Here is a 22,733-nt window from a genome sequence, read left to right as displayed (position 1 = left end):
GGGGAAAGAAACTCGATGAACAGAGGCCATAAAAGGATAATGCAAAGCAAGTTTAGCTTTGCAAAGTGCTGATATATCTATTGGTTTATCTTTGAAACAACTTTTGAAGTACTCCTGATAGACACCTAGAAGATACAAACAGTAGTTTGACTTTGATGTCAGGGCATGAAATTCTTTCCTGCCATTCCAATTATCCAATTGTTTCTATTGTAGAAGGGATTCATAGAATTTTTTAAAACACAATCTAAAGAACTACAAAAAGTGAGTATACTTTAACCAAAAAAGAGGAGGAAGAGCAAGGTATTATAAACTGTTGCTTTTCAAACTAAATGAAGAGCCTTACTTACTAAAGGACCTGGCCTGAGACTGATTTAGCTTCAATATTACATATAACTTAGTAAAAATACAGACTAATTTTCTAGTCTTTGGCAACCAAAATAAATGGGCTTTAAACAAGTGTATTGGTTTATAAAGTAAATTGACCACAAGGTCTCTACCAGCGCTGTCCAGAACTTTCCGCAATGATACAAATGGACTTTATCTGCGCTGTCCATTGTGGTAGCCACTAACCACACGTGCAGTGCTCGCGACTGAGAGGATGAATTTATAACTTGAACTAATTTAGATTTAAATGGCCACACGTAGCTAGTGGCTACTGTACTGGACGGCACAGCTATAGTTCACTGGCTCTTAAACTAGGGAACATGGGAGCACTGTGGGCTCCACGAATCTCCTGAGGTTTCATCTAAAACTGGTTGAGTGCATATATCAGCTTTCCTGGGGAAAATATCTTAAGGTTTCATCAGATTCTCAAAAGAGTCTGTTGAGCCCCTGCTGTTGACAACATTGAGATTCACGGAAATCGGAGATGCAGACAACTCTGGAGGGGGAACAACCCTGGCATTTTAACCAAATGATCCTTATAAAAACAACAACAACAACAACAAACACAATTAATGAGCCTTCACACAAACCACTAGAATGCTGTGGTTTGGGCAGGCTGCAACATTTTAAGGGAAACACTAAAAAACTAGAGTCTGTCCAGATAAAGGGAACCACAAAGACAAAAACTCTGGAAATGATATCCAGTTGTTAAATGGTTCATAAACCTGGAGACACATCGCAGGGAAAAGAGAAAGCTTTGATGGACAGCATGTAGAAGAAAGAAAATTTAGGCATCTTATACATGACATGTATTACATGTCATGCTACACTTAATTTTATAAGTTTTAAATGGGCTCTGTTTCAAGTCCTATGTATGCTCTTTTCTATTTTCTGTCTACTAAACTCATATATATATATATAAACATTTCTCTGACACATTAAAAATAATTAAAGACAAGTATTTGCTTTTCTTTGAGCAATTTAGATGGGAGTTAGGAGGGTTGAACTTCATTACGTTACCAGAGTCAAAAAACATATTGGGACACTGATACGATCCTGACACCATACAATGAAAATCAGTGTATCAAGTTCTACTCTACTTAGCAGTAGGATGTTTTCTCACAGCCCTTAAATCTAGCTTCCTTGCTGATGAGCTCGTGGTGCCTTCCTGGGGACATGCGAGAGCCCTCTCTAGAGCTCTCCCTTCTACTTTATCCTCTAAGAGCTCTGTTCCTCCAACCAGGCTCCATTCCCTGCCCACCTGCCTCACGTGGCCTCTGCCTCTTGCTTTTCTGCAAGATGTCTCTCCTAACCCTGGTGCAAGGTGGCAGCAAGATGGCCAAGATTAGAGGAACATGCTTTCCCGCAACAAAGAGTCTACTACAGGCAGGCAGACAGAGGTCAGGCAACAGCAGACTCTTCGTGACAGCTGGGGAGCAAGCCGCGTAGGGGGTGGTGGCCACACAGTACATTCGGGGGAAAGACCTGTAGCCATCACCCTCCCTGAGAAGGAACAGCGGCTGGTACAAAGCACTTGAAGATACAGGACATGTAATTCGCCCTCCTGCCACGCACTCTGAGGGCCGACACTGGTAACGGCCACTGAACCCATCCCACGTGCTGCTTCTTTCTAAGCCCCCTTGCAGCCTTCACGCAGAACGCAAGCAAACTGTAATTCGACCACACGATTCTCGCCACCACGTACTCTGGCTTTGTCGGTTTGCCTTCTCAGCTCCTCCATCTCCTGCAGCAAGTCACTGTTCTCCTTTTGTGCGGCCTTCAGCCGCTCCCCTGTGTCCAACAGCATCTTCTGGAGGTTCTGCAGCACTTCTTCATGCTTGGCCTGTGTCTCAGAACTGGCTTCTTCATACCTGGCTTCCAGCTCTTGACACTCATTGTGGCTCATTTGCATTTTCTTTTCCTGCAGACACCCCGAGTCAGGAGTGAGTCATCTGGCCATGTCTGTTCTGCCCCTCAACCTCCCCTGCCAGCCAACAGTCCCACTGATTCTCTCCTTACCAGGTCTGACAATTTTTTCAGCAGTTCTTTCTTCTCTTCCTCATGCTTTTTAGCTGCTTCTTGCTGGCTCTGTCCAGCTTTGAGAGTTACTTCCCCAATACTTTTCTGCAGAAGACTTTCATTTTCATTAGCCTTGGTAAGTTTTAGCTGTAATTCTTCTACATTTCTAGAACAAGTTTCAATACAAGGCGTCAGATTTTTCAAAAGAGTACTTTAAATTCTAGAGTTGTACTTTAAAATATTAATAATAATTGTCTTAATGATTATAAATGTTATGAGCAATTAATAACATCTGAAATAAGCAAAAAACAAAAACAAAAACAAAAACTGACTTGTCCTGAAGAATAATTTTAACAATTGTGATGGTTACAAATACCTTAGAGTAACTACTCCTCTAACTGTGAACATTTATTATTTTATGTCAGTAGATCAATAAGGAAAAATGAGTGAAAAGTAAGCACATTAGAGGAGGTAAGTATTTCGAGGTTTCCAAATTTTAGCAGACTAGATTATCAAAGACTCATTTTGGGGTCGCTCGAGAACAGAAGATACGAAAATAACAATAATGTGACGTTCTAGCTCAAAGAGAACCACGTGGTCCCACAAAGATGTACGAGGGCCATCAACCTGGAGAAAAGGCTGGCTCATGGACCGGAGAACAGGAAGGAAACTTGGACGGTGCCTCTGGATAAGCACCGACAGAAATGCAACTTCTCCAAGGCTCTGTGCCACAACCGCCTGGGCAGCTGTGCCCACCTCACAGCAGGTCTGCCACAGTCGGCCAACCAAGGCCCATCTGCCCGTCACCCACCAACGCTGAGCCGTGCGTGAGTGCACGGCTGGACGTAAACTAACTCTGCCAATTATTAATACTTTCAGAATCAGAAGTCTACCGGGGCTAATATGTCCTCGAAAAGTTTTTGCCTTATAAAATAAACATTTGATTTTTATAGGGCAGCCATTAAAAGAAAAAAAAAAATCAAAGCAACGAGAGCCTCAGAATAAAGACGAGAAGAGAGATTACGATAAAAGAAGCTTTAGCGCTGAGGAAGTAGGGTGTAGTGATGAAGAGCAGCAAGGGCTCTGGGACCAGACCACCTAGATCCGAAACCTCAGGCAAGTTACTTAACCTCATTAAGCCTCAATTTCCTTTTCTTTAAAATAGGAACAATAATACACTCACCTCAGAGGATTATTAATTAGGAGAACTAGAAAATATACTCTACACAAAGCTGTTAGCATAGCGTGTGGCACGTGATAAGCTCTTCACACGTGTTATCTATCATCCCACTGAAATAGGTTAAAAATATATATATACTTTTTTCTCTTCTCTAGTTGAGGTGCAAGAGCTCAGTAGTTGTGGTGCATGGGCTTAGTTGCCCCATGGCATGTGGGATCCTAGTTCCCTAACCAGGGTTCGAACCCGCATCCCCTGCATTGTAAGGCAGATTCTTTACCACTGGGCCACCAGGGAAGTCCCTAAAAATATTTTTAACTGCCTGTAAAAGATGTTATTGCCGTTGGTAAACTACTACCTTTTCTTTACAAGTCACCAGAAAGTCTGCAATACACTGCGATAACAGAGAAAGAATGAGATTCAGGCAACTTTAAAACCTAGCAGTCCTTAAGATTTCAGCTCCCCTCCCACCCAGACCTTGCTTGAGGGCCTAACCCAAAGCAGGCGCTCTTATTAATACTCATACATACCTTTCTTTCAGACGTAATTCATCATTCATTTTTGTCAGCTGAGAAGAACTATCTCCTGACATTTTCATTATTACTGCAATGTCGTTTTCCAGTTTTTCCTTCGCCTTTATCAACTGCTCTTCCCTTTCCTCTCTCTCTCTAAATTTTGCCTCCATATCTGAATATATATAGAAAAAAATAGCACTGTTGTGTTATAATCAACAAAAATGTATTAACTACACCCTGTATGCCAAGCCTTGCTCTGGGAATATGTGCATATAGCAATCCCTGCTCTCATGAAAATTACATTCTAGCAAAGAAGACAGACAATAAACAAGATAAATAAAGAGAATAAATAGTACAACAGATAGTGGTTAAGTGCTAAGAGGGAAAAAAATACAAGCGGAGAAAGGAGTCAGGAAGGACTCGGGGAGGTTAAAATCTTAGAGAGATCCTCTCTGAGACGCTGACATTTAAGTAAAACCCTGAGGGAAGTGAGGGAAGAGGAATGCAGGCAGAGGGGAAAGCAAGTGCAAAGGCCCCGAGGCAGGAACATGCTTGACAATCAAGTATCACCAAGGAGGCCAATATGGTTGCAGTGGAAGGATCAAGGGGAAGAAGAGTACAGGATGAAATCATAGAGATAAGAGGACCTGATGACAGTAAGGACCACAGCTTTTACTGTGAGTGAGATGGGAGCCACTGGGCCATTCTGACCAGAGAAGTGACATGATCTGACTTGATGTTGAAAGGATCCCCCCCGGCTGCTGGGCTGAGAACGGACTGAAGGGGTCAGAGCAGAAGCAGGCAGCCCAGGTGGCCAGCTTCGATTAAAGATGCTGGTTGACTCGGATCAAGGATAGCAGGGGGAGTAGTGAGATGGGGTGGATTCTGACTTGTTTGAAAACAAAGCAGAGAGAATTCGCTAAGGTTTACAGACCTCAAACAAGTATTTTATCACAATATAACACGAGTGAAGAATTTATGCCTGAATAGTAGATATGCTGTAACAACACACTAAAATTATCTCAAATCCTAGGAAGCCTATTACATTTAATGTGTAGAGACGTCTTCTTACCTGTTAAATTTTCTCTCAACTTCTCCAATTCAGAAGACAGCACATTAAACTGTTCCTCTTTTTGGTGTAATTTATTTACAGTTTCTATTTGGGATGAAGTTAAAAGTTTAATACATTTCATAGTTAATAAGCCATCTAAAGCTTGACTGTCTTAAAACCAAATCAAATCAAAAGCTTGAGATTTGGGATCACGGGAATACTAAAGAGTCCCATTACAAATCAAACCACTGAATAACGAACCTAAAGAAACAAGCAAGCAACTCTTTCTTGTCTCCCCAAATCTGTAGATTAGGCAGGCACCGGGCACCCCTTTTCCAGGCATCTCTTTCCTCCTTCCACTTAAAACTCAATAAAGCTATCAATGACTGAAGCTTAAGTAAGACAATACTTTTCCCAAGTACACCTACATTTTAATATGGAGCAAGCTTTGAGTCAAAAAGAAGAAAGAATGAATGGGAGCTTGAGGCTTCAGGAAGCCAAGGGAACCCAGTATTACTGTGCGCTGCAGGAACTTCCAGGGTGGTGAAATTAGGCTACAGGCAGCATCTATTTTTATGCACCAAAGGCCAGCTCCAGCTTGAGAACAAGAGAGCTGCTCATACTCTGCTAAGACATACCTTGCATACTTCTCTGAACAGAGACTGCCTGCTCTGAAGCATCAGCAAAATTTTCTTTCTAAAGAAAAAGAAGTGGACGTTCAGAATAGAAAGATTTCAGATTATAAAAATAAAAAGGTTCTATGACTACAACATTATCTATTTTTTGTTGCTAGTTTTGTTTCATTAAAGCTAACTTACGCTTAAAACATGTAGGCATCAATTACTACCGTATGCATACTGTGCACGTGTACACACGAGTGAGGTTTGCATGTGTGCTGCATGCGTGGGTATGCGCATATGTCTGTACACGTGTGGATGTGCACACTTATGTCAGTATATGCATGTGTGGATACACATGTGGTGCCACATGTATGCCTTTTCTTCATGTTGCTACCCTCAAGTAGCAGAACCTCTCTTCAGAAATCTGCCTGAGACAGTGAACAGAGTTCCGAAATTTGTTTTTTTTAAATATTTCTTTTTTTCATTGAAGTATAATTGGTTTACAACATTGGGTTAGTTTCAGGTGTACAGCAAAGTGATTCAGTTATACATATATATTTTTTCAGCTTCTTTTCCCTAATAAGTTATTACAAAATATTGAGTATAGTTCCCTGTGCTACACAGTAGGTCCTTGTTGGTTATCTATTTTGTACATAGCAGTGTGTATACGTTAAACCCAAACTCCTAATTTATCCCTCCCCCCAGCCCTTCCCCTTTGGTAACCATAGTTTGTTTTCTATGTCTGTGGGTCTGAGTTCTGAAATGTTTTACATCTAAGAATAGTCAGAACCTAGTATCTTAAAACCAGATCTGTGTCAACTATCTTAAACCAAAAAGTCCATCGCTCACTCACTATCTTCTAAACATGACAGGAGGGCAAGATAAAACCACTCTCCTGATTTTCTGAGACGAACTTTGAGCTAGATACACCAAGTGAATTTTTTTTTTTTTTTAAATGTGAAATTATTTTAATGTATTTATTTTATTTTTATTTTTGGCTGTGTTGGGTCTTCGTTTCTGTGCGAAGGCTTTCTCTAGTTGTGGCAAGCGGGGGTCACTCCTCATCGCGGTGCGCGGGCCTCTCACTATCGCGGCCTCTCTTGTTGCGGAGCATAGGCTCCAGACGCGCAGGCTCAGTAGTTGTGGCTCACGGGCCCAGCCGCTCCGTGGCATGTGGGATCTTCCCAGACCAGGGCTCGAACCCGTGTCCCCTGCATTAGCAGGCAGATTCTCAACCACTGCGCCACCAGGGAAGCCCCACCAAGTGAATTTTTAAATGAGTCTTTCAAATTAATTAATATTTTAGTTTAAAAATGGGCTCACAAGCCACAAGTCCATCAAAGCCCACAAGTTGTCCACCTGTGTTACTCCCAAAGCCAGACCTCAGGTGGCATGTTTCCAGAGGACGTAGAGGAATACTCTAACTTAAAAAAATAGTAAGGCATCCTGAAAGTTTGGGGAGGAGGGCAGAGAAATAACATGAAACTCAAAACACATTTTCTTAAAGGACACCATATTGAAAAATGGTAATTTCCAGGTCAACTTTTCTCAATATGTAGCTGAAATACACTGTATCATAACTGTCTGATAGAACTCTCTACAATGAAACTGTGCTGTTCAATTGGCAGCCACTGGCCACGTGTGGCTTCTAAGCACTTAAAACATGGCTAGTGCAACTGAATTTTATATTTTATTTAATTTTAATTAATTTAAATTTATAGAGCCATATATATAGACAGTAGCTACCATAATGAAGAGTGCGGCTATATAGTTAACATTTTAAAAGTAGAAATATGTAATATTGGCATTTAAATAAGAAAAAAAAAAAATCACTTTTTTTTTTTTTTTGGCCGTGTGTCATGTGGGATCCTAGCTCCACAACCAGGGATCAAACCCGTGTCCCCGAATTAGAAGCATGGAGTTTCAACTACTGGACCCCCAGGGAAGTCCAAAAATCGAACACTTTTATTCACCACTGGTATTAGCAGAGAAGTGTAAAACGTGGAGAACAGGAAGGTACATGTAAGACCCAAGACAACTGACCCTTCATAGCTAATGTTCCTCTTATCAAGTTTTCTCCATGAGCCTACGCCTCTCCTTTCCCATGACGTGTGGGTATCACTGGCACCTGCCCGTGGTTATCAGCCTTGACTAAGCTTGTGTTTTTGATGTAGGAGGCAAGGCAGAAGGGAGAACAGTTGAGAAAAAGACAAAAAATGTCCTACAACCTGGGATTAAGCTAAGAGGATATATATGAAAGGAAAAGTAATTTCCTGAGGAGGAATAAACTGAGCTGTAAGAGAGAATTCTGTGAACTCGTTAATTAGACAGCACCCTGCCTTGCTACCAGAGGGTGCCGATGGTCCAGGAGAGCTTGCTGGCTTGCTGTCACAGGGCAGGTAGGACAAGGCATAGGGCGAGACCTCACTATATATGAAACCTAATGTGCTGGGTATATAACTTGAAAGGTTCCTGTGTTTGGTGAAACTAAGTAGTCAATAACATGCCAAAGCAATGCATTACCAGAGGCAAAGGACAGATTAAAAAAAAAAAAAAAAAAGTATTACTTACCTTTATTGCTAGTTTGGGTTTGATCCAATTCCTCTCAAGTTATTCATCAACCAATCAATACTTTGCAAGAGAAAGGAAATAGGTGCAATACTTCTTTCTTTATAGAAGTTTTTGTTTTTTAAACAGGAACAACTTGAATGGCCAGAAACCCTGAGATTCAGATTCCCAACAGGTACTTACCAAAATCTGAAGTTCTTTTTCCAAAGCCTCTTTCACTTGACTGACTTCACTCAAGTTTTCCTGAAGTTTATTAAGCATTAGCTCTTTTCCCTGCAGCTCTCTGGTGATGCTACTAGCCTAACATACAGAGTTACATGGTACAGAAACCAGTGAGCAAAAGGAAACAAAACAGAACGAGAAAGAAAACATAAAACAAATATAAAAAAATGTATGAGATACAAACATAACCAAACAAAACTGAAAGGAATAAAGGCATGGGTAAAAAGTCGTTTTGGTGTTTTTTTTGGTTTTTTGTCTTTAATTCTAAGAAGCCAATGACTTTTCATACAATCAGTTCTAGATAAGATTGCCCAATGGCTAATTTTAAATAATCAAAAGAGTATTTTTCTATACCTGAATTTGGACTGTCAGCATGCTCTAAAGCAGAAAGTACAGATGCTTACTTTCTAAATGAGACAGTTGAGCAATTTCATCTTCTGGACTTTAGAAAACCTTAAGACAGGAATGGTGGATTCCTGTGGACTGTGTTTCATTTTCTGTATTTTTGTACACGCTTAAAGTATTTCAACATTTAAAATAGAAAATAAAATTTTAAATATGTACTACACAACAGTCGTTAGAAATTGGCTTTCATTAAGTCTTAATGTAAAAAAAGTAGACCAACACATTAGCTGCATATTCCATATTAATTTAATTTTTGTGTTTTGATTGGTATTTCAGAACCAAGTGAGGAGATTTGAGAAAAATTTCCTATGACTGTCATCTTCAACTAATGTTACTTAGCAATTTTTGCCGTTTGTCTGTCTTCACCTCTCCCCATTTAACCATCACAACCCTTCCTTCTTTGCCAATAGAGCAGCTTCTCCCGCAAAAAGCTCAGAACATTCAGCATCAATACCAGCGCCTCCACTAGTGGCAGGAGGACTGGGAAAAAGGGTTCCTTCCTTGAACAATCCTTAAAAATGAAGATGACATTTAGCAAGGCTAGTTAGTAAGAAAGGTAGCCAGCGAATGTCTCACATCATTTCCTATGCCTTGACCAAAAGCACACTTGTCCAGTCTTTCCTCAAAAAACCAGGGACTAGATCACATTCTCATCGTGACACAGAAAAAACTCCAATGAGACATAAGTAGCAACGCAAAGGGCTCCAGGCTCTTCACCTTCATTTTGCTGTGAACGTTATTCATCATAGCATGTTAATTCGCACCAGTCAAGTGCTCTCGGAGTTCACATTCTGTTTTACATGTAACCTTACGGACAAGGCAGTTATGTAGGTGGGAAGGGAGGAGATGATCTTACAAGTTTCTATCTTATTCTTTCAATTCATTCACCTCAATGCCATCATTTTTGGGGAGTTCTCTATTTTAAAAAGTTTATAGACTGGAACCAAGCTTAAACAGGAGATCACAGCAAGCCCAGAGATTATAGTAATAAAGTATTCAGATACTAGGAAACCGGGATCAATCCACAGAGTTGAGCCATTATTTTCTCTAACCTCCTCAGATGAAACCATACTCAGAATACTCAGAAGATACTATACTCAACTGGGAAATTCGTTAGCACCAGTTTTAACTAAGTCAAGAATCTGGAGGATGAATTACCTCAACTGAAAAATAAGATACAATGCAAAATAAGAACAAGAAATGGAAAAGAAAAAGATGGAGGATGTTGATACAAACCTTGCCACTTTCAGCATTCTTTTCGATCACTAAATTTTTAATCTGTTTCTCAGCTGCCTCAAGCTGCTGTCTAAGGTTCTCGATTTCCGATTTACCTTCGGAACTGGCTTTCCGAAGAGCATCAAGATCCAAGAGCTTGTCTTCGGCAGCCTTGAGCTGTGATGTAAAATTATCAATAACCTTGGTTTGTTCATTGCATTTGGCTTGTAGTACCTCTAGCTCCTTTACCTTTAGCTCAGCTTCCTGCAATTTGTTTAAGGTGTCCTCCATTTCTACTAGATGCTGGTCTTCCGCTTTGTCCAGCTTCGACTTGATGGCTTCCAGACTGTTCTCTTTCTCTTTCATGACTTTCATCAGTTTAGCCCTCAGGGCTTCGAGCTCTTTAGTGTGAGCAGACCTTTCCAAGTCTTGTTTATTCTGCAAATTTTCTATTTCGTGCTGGTAATCTAGTCTCATTTTCTCTATTTGCGTTTTTAACTCGGCAAATTCTGCCGTCTCCGTGCCGACCCCCTTGCTGAAGGACACCTTCAGCTCCTCCATCGCCTGCTGGTGGGATGCAATGGCGGTCTCCAGCCTGGACTTCCACAGAGCTATCACGTCCGAATTCTCCTTGTTGGCGTGATCAAGCTTGCTTTTCAGTGACTCGTTCTCTTTGGAAAGCTTCTCTGTGGTGGCCTGAAGAGCCTTTATCTCCTTCTGATGCGTTTCTTCCCGGGCTCCAAATTGCTCCTTCAAAGAAGTGATTTCTTTCTGATGGTCAGCATGGGTGGCTTCTAACTTTTCTTGCAAAGCGCTTATCTCTTGTAAAAGGGAGAGTGACATGTCAACATCCCCAGCAGGCTTACTGGACTCCAGCCTCCTTCGCAGCTCAGCTACTTCCTGTATTCTGAACGCTAGGTCTTTTTCTAGTTCCATTATGCGGGACTTTTCTGACACTGTGGCCACCTAGTATCAGCAAAGAAAGGGAGATCATTTAAATAACAAATCACTGATGATTTTCTTTAACCTTAAAGATCTTTAGTCACTACCCCAGCTCAGGCAGCAGTCAAGCCACCAAGAATGTCTATGTGTTAATCTAGTTGTGATAATGGCTTAAGCCCAGTTCCGGGAGCTCCAAATCAGATTTATAGTCTTTGGCAAACTTTTCACCATTTTGAGATGCTAAAGGAAAATAAAATTGAGTTTAACTCACCCCCAAAATATTTCTTTTCCCTTTAAAGAACCTTAATCAGGAAAGTACCCATTAACTGTAGTAAGTTAATAGAAACAGTACCTTTCAAGGTTCTCTTACATCTGCCTTCTGGAAGAAGAATCCTTATTTTGCCTACTTCAACCAAGGTGTATGAACGTTTGTCTATCTGATGGAAGTGACTTTACACAAGTGTGCTGTCCCGTACAGCAGCCACTAGCCACCCGTGGCTACTCAGCCCTTGAAACGTGGCTCCAAGTGTCAAATATACATCAAATAATGAAGACGCGGGAAAAACAGAATATATCTTGTTAATAATTTCTTTCTCTCTCTGTTTTTTTTTTTTGGCCACACCACGTGCCTTATGGGATTTTAGTTTCCTGACCAGGGATCAAACCTGGGCCCTTAGCAGTGAGAGCGCGGAGTCCTAACCACTGGACCGCCAGGGAATTCCCAATAATTTCTTATATTGATTACATGATGAAGTGATAATAGTTTGGATATATTGGTTTAAATAAATAAAATATATGATTAAATTAATTTCACCTGCTCCTTTTTACGTATTAAAAAAGTATGTTAATGTGGGTACCAGAAAATTTTTAATTATATATATGTGGCTCATGTCATAATTCTGTTGGATAGCACTGGTGTTAAAGGTGTAAAAATATCTATGAAATGTTTCAGTGAATACCACAACAACTGTAGAATAAAAGCCTCAAGTGGATAAAGAAGAACTAATTTACTAACCTTTTTTAAAAAGGACAAAGAAAGAATGATTACTTACCTGCAATGATACATAAGAATCTTATACAGAGTCCCTCCCCCTTTTAGACTTTATAATTCCTTCACCATCTTGACGTACATGTCTCGCTCCCCTAACCCAGTGGTTCTCCGACCTTAGTGTGCGTGTGAGTTGCCTGGGACGTGTGTCTACGGTGCAGGCCCAGTTCCTCCCACGTGTGCTGATTCTACCTGAGCTCTGGGACAGAACCCGGGAATATGCTGCTATTTAAACTCATACCCCCAGGACGAGGAAAAACACTTTCCTAACCTGCGTCCTTCTGTTCTTAGGAAGTTATTTCCCTCTGCTGTTACGCAGTAAGTTTAGTATACAAAATATGTGGGAAATGGTAGCTTTGGGCATAAAAACTAATTATTGGACTAACCTGGGAAATAGAAGGGAACTTGAATGATTTAAAGACATCAGTGAATCCCAAATTTCATGGATCAAAAGTCCTCCGGAGTGAAGGCTCCGCTCCCTCACTGCCTTTATTGGGACAGAAGGTAACGGGTGTGTTTTTCCTTCAGCCCCTCTGTCCACCTACAGGCTGTGAGATGGATAAAGACTAAAGTGTCCACCAAGAACAAGAAAATAAAGCACTTGGGGCTCCAAAACTGCATGATCAAATTATTAAGTATTTCAGAGCTGGCTATAATTGTTGTGTTTCAGGGTTACAGGTGCTTCAAAGACGTTAATTCATTTACATAGTTTTTTCTGGGGTGGAGGTGGGGAGTCCACAGATAAGGTGCATTATTAAATCCCACTGCTACAAGATTCATAACATAAATAACTTGAATCCAACAGGGCACTAATTCTTAATCAGTTACAACAAAACCGTCAAACTGAGGAAATACCAAGTAAAAAATAAGGGAAAATAATAAATAGTGTGGTTATGCAGCATTTTCACAGCACTTCCATTTTTTAATTTTATTTCCCAAAATCTGCCCTCAGGCAAAACTATCTATGTGTCTGCCTTTCCCACCATAAAAGCCAGGTATCATTTCTTATTCTTGCTAATGTTTCTACAGCGCCAAGCACACTGTTTATAAACTGGGCTTACTGGCTTAGAGGAATTCTAAAGCGCTTCCCAAAAAGGAATGCAGGTGATGGGAAACTTAGATGGGTCAGTGGTTAGTTGCACACTTGGCAAACCAAGAGTGAGGATCGACAGGAGACAAGGCTTGTTATAGGAAGATGACAGATTGCTTGAATCTGAAATACTTAAATAAACCATGCTGTGAACGGATGCCTTCTTTTCCACAGAAAACAAAAACAAAAAAAAAAATCAAAATTGTTTGCTGACAAAGCTGTAAGGGAGATTTGTTCAGAAGTAAAAAAAATACATCCTTACTTCAATAGCCAGCCACACCATGGGAGCTCAGTCTTACTATTAGTCCCTTGTATTTCCCAGATCAAGTCTTTGGCTCTCGGGTAACAAAGAAACGGCACCAAACTACCAGGATTTTTTTTCTTACCAAATACACAGACGATATCTTTAGTTTTGAGGCCGACTGAGAACATTTTCTTTCTCTTAAAAAATACAAACTCATGACTTAGAGAAGAAAAATTACTCGATTTTCTAGATTTTTTAGATCAATGATTTCTCAAGAAGAGAAATTTCTACAAATACTAATAATTCAAAAGGAAAAAAAATCAGGATACCAAATTTCATCAGAGACAGAATAATTTTTGAAATTTTAAAATTAAGGATCTGGGTGATTTAGCTATTAACAGTCAAATTTGTGATTTAAAAGGTATATAATACATACATGTTTTCTTATATGTGACTCAGATTAGTTCTTAAATCTTTTACCACAAAACTACTTCCATAATAGACAGACTCCATCCTGTAGTGGTTAACAGCACAGACTCTGGGGTCAAATGGCCCAAATACAAATCCTGGCCCCACTATCTCTATTAGCTGTGTGACCTTGGACATATTATTTAACCTCTCCATGCCTCGGTTTCCTCATGTGTAAAATGGGGACAATACTACTACCTCTCCCTTGGGGTTGTGGTGAGATTGAATAAGTTAATACTTGTAAAGTGCTTGGAATAGTGCCTGGCATAAAGTAAGCACTATATGGGTGCTCAAATACATAAATAAGTGAAAACATGACTAATGCACTGGCTCCGAGGGCCAAACGCAGTGAGCTGGGGGTTGTAAGAAGCCATTCTGTTCCCAACACACTTTTTCCTCCTGACCACTGAGATTCTAACCTACTGGGTAACAGAAATGCAAAGAGATCAGGTGCAAAGAAAAAAAGACAGCTGGGGTGAAAGTCCCTAACTCTCATTCAAAAAGAGCCAATGTTTCAATTCCCTTTGCCTAAGAGGCCAGGGAAGAAGGCAGGAAAAGAGAGCTAAAGTGAAACAACAAAAAATTATTTAGAAAACCCACTAGGAATATGAGAACAAGAGGACAACTGGCTGCCGGTGCGAACTGGAGAAAGGTTATTTCCCGGTGTGAATACAAAGAACCTCAAATGCAGCTGTGGACGTCCATGCAGTCTACACGGTCGCAGAGTTTCGGATCTTGATGTTGGTTGAGTTAACCAAAGGGGAATGAATCTTCACCTTGGACAAAAGGTTCCACACAAAACACCTGTGCCCACCCGTCAGCCTACACTCACGAGCACCTGGGCGGCACCAAGGCCAAACTCGAGTCGAACCACTGGGTCAAGGCTTGGGCCCACTGCAGGGCCGGTCACCCGCGGTGTCCACCGTTCGCAAACATGGGTCTGCTTCATTAAATAGTGAAAGCCATTACCCTAGTGTCTTCTAACTCCCTCTGGAGTTTGCCAGCTTTGGTCTTTTCATAGAGCAGGCTCTGTTCAAGCTCCTTAATGCGGGCGTGCTCCAGTTTGGTCTGCGTCTGTCAGCAAAAAGGAAGAGGAAGAAACACAACAGTGCCACCGTGACATGCCAGCGCAGGAGGAGAGGGCGCGGCATGCGGGCTGAGCCGGCAGTACCTTCCGCCGGAGGATGGACAGAAAGGGTGACGGAGGGGGGATGAGGGCAGACTGAGGTGAAGAGGCTGGGGGGTGAGGATGAACACTATGGCCGAGAGGATGAGGCGGGCAGGGGACACGAGCTAGTCTACCGAGAAAGAAAAAATGGAAAACGCATGAGGCAAGGTGAAAAGTGTCAGAGGCATGCAGCCGAATATAAGTTATATTGATAAGTGAAGTTTATCAGCACACATTAGAATAGTTAATATTCCTCTAATCTATCATGTTCCCTCCTCCCCACAACAGCGACTTGACATTAATGTGTATGTAACTGACTCAGTGACTTAAAAAGTAAATTGACCCTCAAAATGATCATTATCACCCAAATATGGAAAAGATCATGTCAGAAGTCTGTAAGTGTTCAGTTAGTCCCTACAGCAGATCTTTGCACTTTGGCGTACAATTTGACGTGAGCAAGGGTCAAGTATTAAACCTAACGAAGGAAATCTAGGACCTAGAGCTAAGGAAATCACACCAGTGGCCTTTTGCTGAGATGACTGAGATTCTTAGCAACATTCCCATATATGACAGGCGAGGAGCCACTAAAGCTCTCATTTCCTTCCAAGGGTGGACCTTCCAAAGACTGTTGCCAGAAAACAAAAGGTGGGGGGGATCTGATTTAAAAGAGAAAATTCGGTAATAATTATGCTTGAGGGCCTCCATCCCTGAGGTTCAAAGCAGGAGAAAAGTTGAACCGCAACTGGTAAGGGGCTCATAATCTTGATCCTAAGATAATTCATTCTTCTCAGTTCAGAGGCAAGAAATGGTGACTCAACAGAAAGGCATGAGTTTCAACTCCATGCAAAAAGAGCCGGTAAGGTCTTCACATGTTTCAAAACCTCAGACTCCCCATCATCACTTACTTACATGGAAGCTGATGGAGAAGCCAGAGGGCAACCTCTTTCTACCAGGCTTAAGTGCATCAGAATCTTAATCAATTTGAAATAACCTAGGTCAGTCTGAATGGACCTCTTTCCCCACTCACCTCTCCCACCCAAGAGGTTATCAACTGATAAAACCTGTTGACAGAGCTGCTCCCAGCAGCTTCTAGTTATTTTGTGGTTCCAACTGGTAGGATCTATCAGTCTGGACAATTAAGGGCAACAAGGAAATGACAACAAACTCTAAAGTGACAGAAGGGAGTGCAAAGCTTAAGCACGAGGTTGAATGTTTTACATTATAAACATCTTTGCTCACTCCAGTGGTACTCTGGGGATTTCAGTGCATTCAAGAGGTCAGTTTGCTTGTGAATCAGGTATAAAAAAACCATCATAGAATATTTAAAAAGTAAATAAAAATTTTTTTGTAAAAATTCTTCACCTGCTTCAGCTCTTTACATTCCACAAAAATAATGAAATAAAATTCAAAACCTAATTGTCTGGGTAGTCCCCTTCGTCCATATGTACCTTAGACAGAGGTTGTTCAATTTACCTGCTTTTACAAGAAAAGAATCTAATCCAGATCTACACAGTTGGGGTCACAGCCTCAAGAACAGAAATCCAAAATTAACAGGAAGAAGCCAAAGGCAACGGAACCTTTCTTCCCTTGACACTGAGTTCAGTGTCCTCTGGGTGAAAGGTCACTACTTCCAGATAAAAAGCAAATACCCACTGAATGTGATCTTCTCCCCATTCCAAGATCCTCCAGGTGCCTCCTGACTGGTGAGAGTGCACACGAATGATCTGGGCTCTAACAGCTGTACTTGGTCAACTACCAGCAAGGAAGCTAGCGATCCGCTTCCCTTCCACGGTATGTGGTAAAAACGTTATGCTGAACAGGACAACCCTCCCAATAAAACGATTCCTTTCTTAGAATAGGACAGAGTATCCCAAGAGGAGAGCCCTGGGGCAGGGGATTGAGAGGGAAAGCCAAGGCTCCGCGAGAAGCGCACAGGAGAGGCGGGAGGGAGTCCCATGCAGACTGGCTCCGGAGGTAGCAGGAGCCTGTTTTGGAAGCAGAGAAGAGACCCAGATCACTGAAGGAGCTTCACAAAAAGGAGACCTTCAGAACGGAGGCTTTTAAAAAAGTTCAGTCTCGAGTTGTCTAGTTCAGCTGCCGGGAGGTGGTGGGAAGAAAAATTCTTTGTTTTAATCTTGTTCTCTTGTGGTGGTACCTCAAAGGAAGAAGTTTTTAGGTTTTTCTCAATTGGCATCTCAGCTGGCGGGGTACGCCGAGAAGCCGTGCTTCTGAGGCCACTCTGGTACGATCTGAATTGGGTGTTTGATCCTAAACAGAGGGAGGAAGGAAAAAAAATACACCTCCGTGCCTAGTGGCACTGCTACTAGAAAAATCTCGCTTCAAGAATAATAAATTTAAAATACACAACGTCTTCACTGAAGAATGCTTGCCTCTAGCCTCAACCTAGGGAAAGCACTGCCCCAACAAAACTGAAGTTTGAATTTCTCGTCAGCTGCACTGGCAGCCATTGGCCAGCAGTGGGCGCTCACACAAAAGGCAATCAGTCTGGGACTCTATTCCTTTATTTTCATGGGAATAAATTAAACTTGGGGAAACTTTCCCCCAAAATTTCTGTAACAACTTCATCTAATATGTTTTATGTTTCAGTCAGGTATCATCTATTTTGGAATAATTCTATTAAAACTAGAAGGCATTATGAATTAAGGGAAGAAGGCCGGGCCCCATACAAAATTCTTTTCTTTCTTTTTGCCGAAATTCTTTATAGAAGAAACGTGTGCCTATGTGTTAAACAAATGGGTTTACAGAACTTAGTCATTACATACAATTTCTTCAGGATTCAAATGTAACTGCTTTGAAAGCCCACATGCACAGAAATATTAAGGACAATGTCTCAAGATCAGATTATGCAGTTAGTATTTGAGTATATCAATAAGCATTTTAATCTGTAATCAATCTGTGTTAACAAGGGAAATATCCACACAGTTAAGTGCCCTCTTACATTCTCAGGATCTTCAGAAATCTGGCTCTTTTGCTATCAGTAAAAAAATAAAAAAATTAACAACAAAAGAGAGATTCAACTAAAGTTTCAATATGTGTTAGGGTTTCAAAATAACTCTGATTAATTACAAGTTTACCAGACAGACTATCCTAGCCTAGTGCTGATGTAAATATTTTAACTGCCCCTCCTCAAAACATCATAGGCTGTATTTGACATGAATTAGATGATGATATGAAACTTCTAATGAGACTTTGGGGTGTTTTTAAATGGATGAGAACAAACACAAAAGTCAGCTAAACGACTGTGATTCTACATGAAATGAGGGAGGACGATACTCATCAAATTACTGATAATCCAATAAATTCTGGGCCTTATAAAACTGGAACTCAGAATATGTTTCCCTTATTCTTCATTGACTGTAAAGATACATTTATTCCCAAAGAAATCAGAGTTCTTATTTGGAAGGGCTCTTGAAATTGAAGCATGGTGGGGGCAATCAATAGACTAAAATTGCAACAGTAGCAAAAATGTGTATTCTGAGAACTGCACAGACAAGTGAAACTTTTACTAAAATATTACAGATTAAAGTACCAAAAAATCTGCAAATTTGAAAAATTTTAAATTTATATTTGTCATACATCTAGCAGTGGTTTGAAAAGCATCGAAACCATTTAATTCTGGTGTCTTATTAAAAAACTAATATGAATGACTGTTAAGAGAGAGAAACTTGATGCTAAAGGTAAATCTCTGTGAATTTAAAATATGCCATGGAATAAAAGAAGTTGAAATAAAATTGTTCTTTTTCTGGTAATTACTAGAAAAAAAAAATCAATTACTAGAACATACATTTATTGTCTGTAGGGTTATAAAGGATTTATCCTGCTCAACTGAAAAGCAAAGCTGAGATTGTTCTGAACTATCATGGTGAAATAAAAAAATGTTCTTTAAAATGCCATTTCTGATCATCGGAGGAATGTGTAGAGTCTCACTTAGGACACACTGCCAGATTTATGACTTGATTAACTCCAATTCAAGGTTTTGAATTCTGAGGCATGAGAAAAGGGTAGTAAAAATTTTAGTCGGCCACCGGAGTCGGGACGGCACAGTGACAGGTTCGAGGGCAGCCACAGCCCACAGGCCAGAGGCCGGGGTTCCTGCCGCCCCCTCTGCTGCCTGTTCTGACCACAACGATTTTATCCGTATTTCTGAATACTGTACCCATAAAGGCTTTAGAGAGGTGGTGGGGTTTTACCTCAAGATCGCCCTTAGTAATTGATTCTTCTTCAACCCGGAACTGAAGGTCCTCAACCTTCCTGTGGAATAAAATCAAAACAAAACACCTGAGAAAGTAACTAAGAAACACCTCTGCCTTATCTCAAAATTATATATATATAATCAATGCCCTGATGAATTTAGCAGATGATGACGGAAAGAAATGCCTTAGAGACATAGAAAATAAAGAAATGCATCTTTAAGCCTCTGGTTTATAAATCTAAGAGCTCTTCTCTACTTGGGAAACTCTAAAGTTTTATCCAGGTATGGATTCCAGAAGGGATGAGGTAAGAGTTGAGAAAAAGCAACTGGTTCCCCAGGTCACAGCCACCAGAAATGGATCTAATCAAGACAAGATCAGCCTGAAAGGAAAAGGTTTGATTACCACAGAAACAGGTTTGAGAATGGAAGTCTGTAATTTCTACTTTCCAATAACAGAACACAGGGGAAAGTGGCACAGAAAACAAATCTCTCTTTATACCACCCCACATCAGGCATTCTAGGGTGAGGTTAGCAGAGATACTACCCATGCAGAGATCCCTAGGACAACACGAGTACCTGTTCCAAGAGTGGGAGAATAAGGCTGTGAATAATTTGGGAGAGAGGCAATCAAGGATCCTATTTCTTTGCTTCTAAAATGCACACTTCTTTTTCACATTTAAAAATCTCTGATATGGCATGTGGGTTTCAATTAATGCCATCACAAAGTCAATGAAATAGGATACTAGGAAGATCTACAAAATCTGGGTAACACCCACATTGTGAATCTTTACAAAATTGGATGTAAGAGAAGGAAGAAAAGGAGGACAAACCTACATGCAAAAAAAAAAAAAAAAAAAAAAAATCTTTCAAATTCACTAGCATTTCTAACAAAATTAAGAATAAAAAAATTCTACTCGGTTAAGTCAGAAATATAATCATAGGTTAAAGCCCTCAAGATTACTGGAGAGCTGGGGGACATTTCTACTGCCCAGAAGTCAGCAGAGCAAGAGCCGGTTTAAAAAGAGAAGCAAGTGGTGCAGATGCCTTGGCCTTCAGAAGGGCCTGGAAGGGTCTGTCACTATGTCTCGCTCACTTGTAGCCATTTTTAGGATGCAAGGAGAACTTCCTGTGTAAAGTGCTTCTCTCTCCAGTGGGACAGCCATTTCCCTGGTAAGGCACTGTTACTACCCCCCTGTATCCCCCAGCGCAGCAGTGCGCGTGACCATCCTAAAGACCCCTGCATGACATCGCTGCAATCAGAAATGACAGGAGATGGCATTAAGTGCAACCGAGGACAAACAACGTCCCAGAGCCCAGAGACAGTCAAATCGTTTCCACGCAGACACTTTTCCCAGAGATCTTGTTCGCTCATGGCCTCAAAAGGCCTTTTACAAGAATCAAACTTGCTTTCTCTGTCTCACACAGTTTAGCACCTGATTTCATCCTGACCTGGATAATTCTCTAATTGAGAGTTTTTGTTTTCCTATAAAGGTAGTGAGTTTCCTGAGGTCAGGGCCCCTCTGTCACCCCCCAGACACAATACGATTTCACTAGATATGCAGAAGGTGTTTCATAAATACCAGGTAACTGGGCCTAGAAAATCCTTTTTCCAGGAGTGGCTCTAGGTAGAAGCTGGGTTTGAATGAACTGACTCAGGCCATCCTCTAGAGGATGTTTGGCACACAGTAGGTGCTCAATAAATAGTTGTTAAATTAATCAGGGCACATTTAGCTGGTTCCAAACTTCTCAAAAAAAGTCAAATCAAAGCAAACCCTCCTCACACAGCATGAGGAGTTCAAGCTCCACTGAACACACAGAGAGTCCTTTGGTTCTAAGGGTTTGACACCAACAAGGCTGTTGATGGGCAAGTTCTCCCGAAGGCTGTTTAAAAGGAGGACAGTTTAGGGTCACCTTCTCTCCTCTTCAAGTTGGTTGAGAAGCTCCACCTTCTCCCTGTCAGCAGCTTCCACCATTGCTCGCAGCTGGTCCATCTTGGCCTCCAATTCCAGGACATGCTGGGGAAGGCAAGGGTGTCGGTGAGTGGCCTCCTTCTGACCCAGAGGCATGCCCAGGGATGCCTCCAAAGAGCTACGGCTAAGTGGTACCACTGCGGGTCGGCATTACTCAAAAAACCTTTCCGCGTTAAAATGCCTTCTATGGTCTCTTATGATAGGTTATTCTCGGTAGCACCCCTGGGAGCTAGATGATGAAAATCCATGCCAGTATAGACATAGGGGGCAATGTCAAAACAACGCTCATCTTTTCTGAGCTGAAACTCGTACAAAGCATAATCTACAAAACAGGAGCTGTCACCACTGGTAAGGTCCTAGTACACAAGCTCACCTGACACAGACAGGCCAAGAGATCTGGATGTAAAGACCAAAAGAGTGCAGTAGACTCGAGAAGAACAGAAATTCATCTGTATGATGATGCAAATTGGTACCCCAGGGCAGAGCTTCCAAACAAGCCCAGCAGAGACATCTACGCTCCTTTCCAGTGCTCTCGAGACCAGCTCCCCAGCTCCAAGCACCGGGTACACCGTTCAACCTCCTCCCTCAATTTAGAAACCATCACGGTCTCTGTGACAAGATCAGCTTAGAACCTGTCACCATCTCTGCAACGAGGTCAGTGCCAGACATCACCTGGTCGTGTCCGTCCCGGGCCAGAGCTAGCTCCTGCTCTATCTCCCCCACGTGGCTCGTGGCCTTGGCCACCTCCGCCCTCTCTAGATCCCGTTCAGCCAGCAGCTGTTCAATGTGCTGCTGCTTCTCCTTCAGGGCCTCCTGGAGGGCAGTGGTGCCGGAGATCTTCCTGGCGTAACGGGAGGAGGTTTCGGTCAACTGCAAAGGAAAGTTAAAGAAGTGAAGGGCGATGACGCTATCAGGGACGCAGGGAGGGAGCGGTGCATGCAGGCAGGGGTCTCCTCGGCAAAGCAAAAGCGCTGCCCCAGCTCGCAGGCTTGCCGAGGCTTGGGAAAGGCTTTTCATCGAGGAAACGAGACAGCGTGTGCCTCCTGTCTGTCAGTTTCACAAAGAACCCAGCAATGTAAAGAAGCCATGGAACAACCGGGAAGACGTTTAGAAGAAGTGGCTCAAAAGCAAAGGTGCCCTGAGCTCGGCTGACGGGGCCGGGTAGGAATCTAAAAAATTCCTCAGAACCCAGGTAACAAACAAGCTTCTCTAGATTCCATTTCGGCCTGAGCTTCACGAATAGTTATCTTCTTGTTATGACAGTTTGGCCAATCTTTTGATCCTCAGAGTTCGGGATTAGACCTTTTTTTCAACTTCTTAAGCTTCTAAATACCATTACGTGACCAAGAGGTCACCCCTGGAGTCACAAACCTTCTTTCAACTGATTACGTAGTTGGATCTCTGTCAGGATTTT

General features: G+C 41.6%; 1 protein-coding gene across 4 annotated transcripts in view; it reads right to left on the bottom strand.

Moving 5' to 3' along the window:
- Positions 1 to 22,733, bottom strand: part of CLIP1 (CAP-Gly domain containing linker protein 1) — a 125,971-nt gene that overhangs the window by 41,971 nt on the left and 61,267 nt on the right. For 2 of the 4 annotated variants that reach the window (XM_059894955.1, XM_059894956.1), the window contains exons 6-17: positions 21,992 to 22,189; positions 21,261 to 21,364; positions 19,348 to 19,408; positions 18,096 to 18,128; positions 14,938 to 15,042; positions 10,198 to 11,142; positions 8,518 to 8,634; positions 5,785 to 5,842; positions 5,168 to 5,251; positions 4,111 to 4,267; positions 2,404 to 2,569; positions 2,090 to 2,305 (exon numbers count right to left, since the gene is read on the bottom strand). In XM_059894955.1, the coding sequence (XP_059750938.1) occupies positions 2,090 to 2,305; positions 2,404 to 2,569; positions 4,111 to 4,267; positions 5,168 to 5,251; positions 5,785 to 5,842; positions 8,518 to 8,634; positions 10,198 to 11,142; positions 14,938 to 15,042; positions 18,096 to 18,128; positions 19,348 to 19,408; positions 21,261 to 21,364; positions 21,992 to 22,189 (2,244 nt within the window). The remainder of the gene's footprint in view (positions 1 to 2,089; positions 2,306 to 2,403; positions 2,570 to 4,110; positions 4,268 to 5,167; positions 5,252 to 5,784; positions 5,843 to 8,517; positions 8,635 to 10,197; positions 11,143 to 14,937; positions 15,043 to 18,095; positions 18,129 to 19,347; positions 19,409 to 21,260; positions 21,365 to 21,991; positions 22,190 to 22,733) is intronic. The other 2 variants (XM_059894958.1, XM_059894957.1) reach the window with 1 other exon arrangement.

The sequence above is a fragment of the Balaenoptera ricei genome, chromosome 14 (genome assembly GCF_028023285.1).
Source record: "Balaenoptera ricei isolate mBalRic1 chromosome 14, mBalRic1.hap2, whole genome shotgun sequence".
Classification (NCBI taxonomy): domain Eukaryota; kingdom Metazoa; phylum Chordata; class Mammalia; order Artiodactyla; family Balaenopteridae; genus Balaenoptera; species Balaenoptera ricei.
Note: the sequence above shows the minus strand (reverse complement) of the source record. Positions and strands in the feature narration are given on the sequence as shown.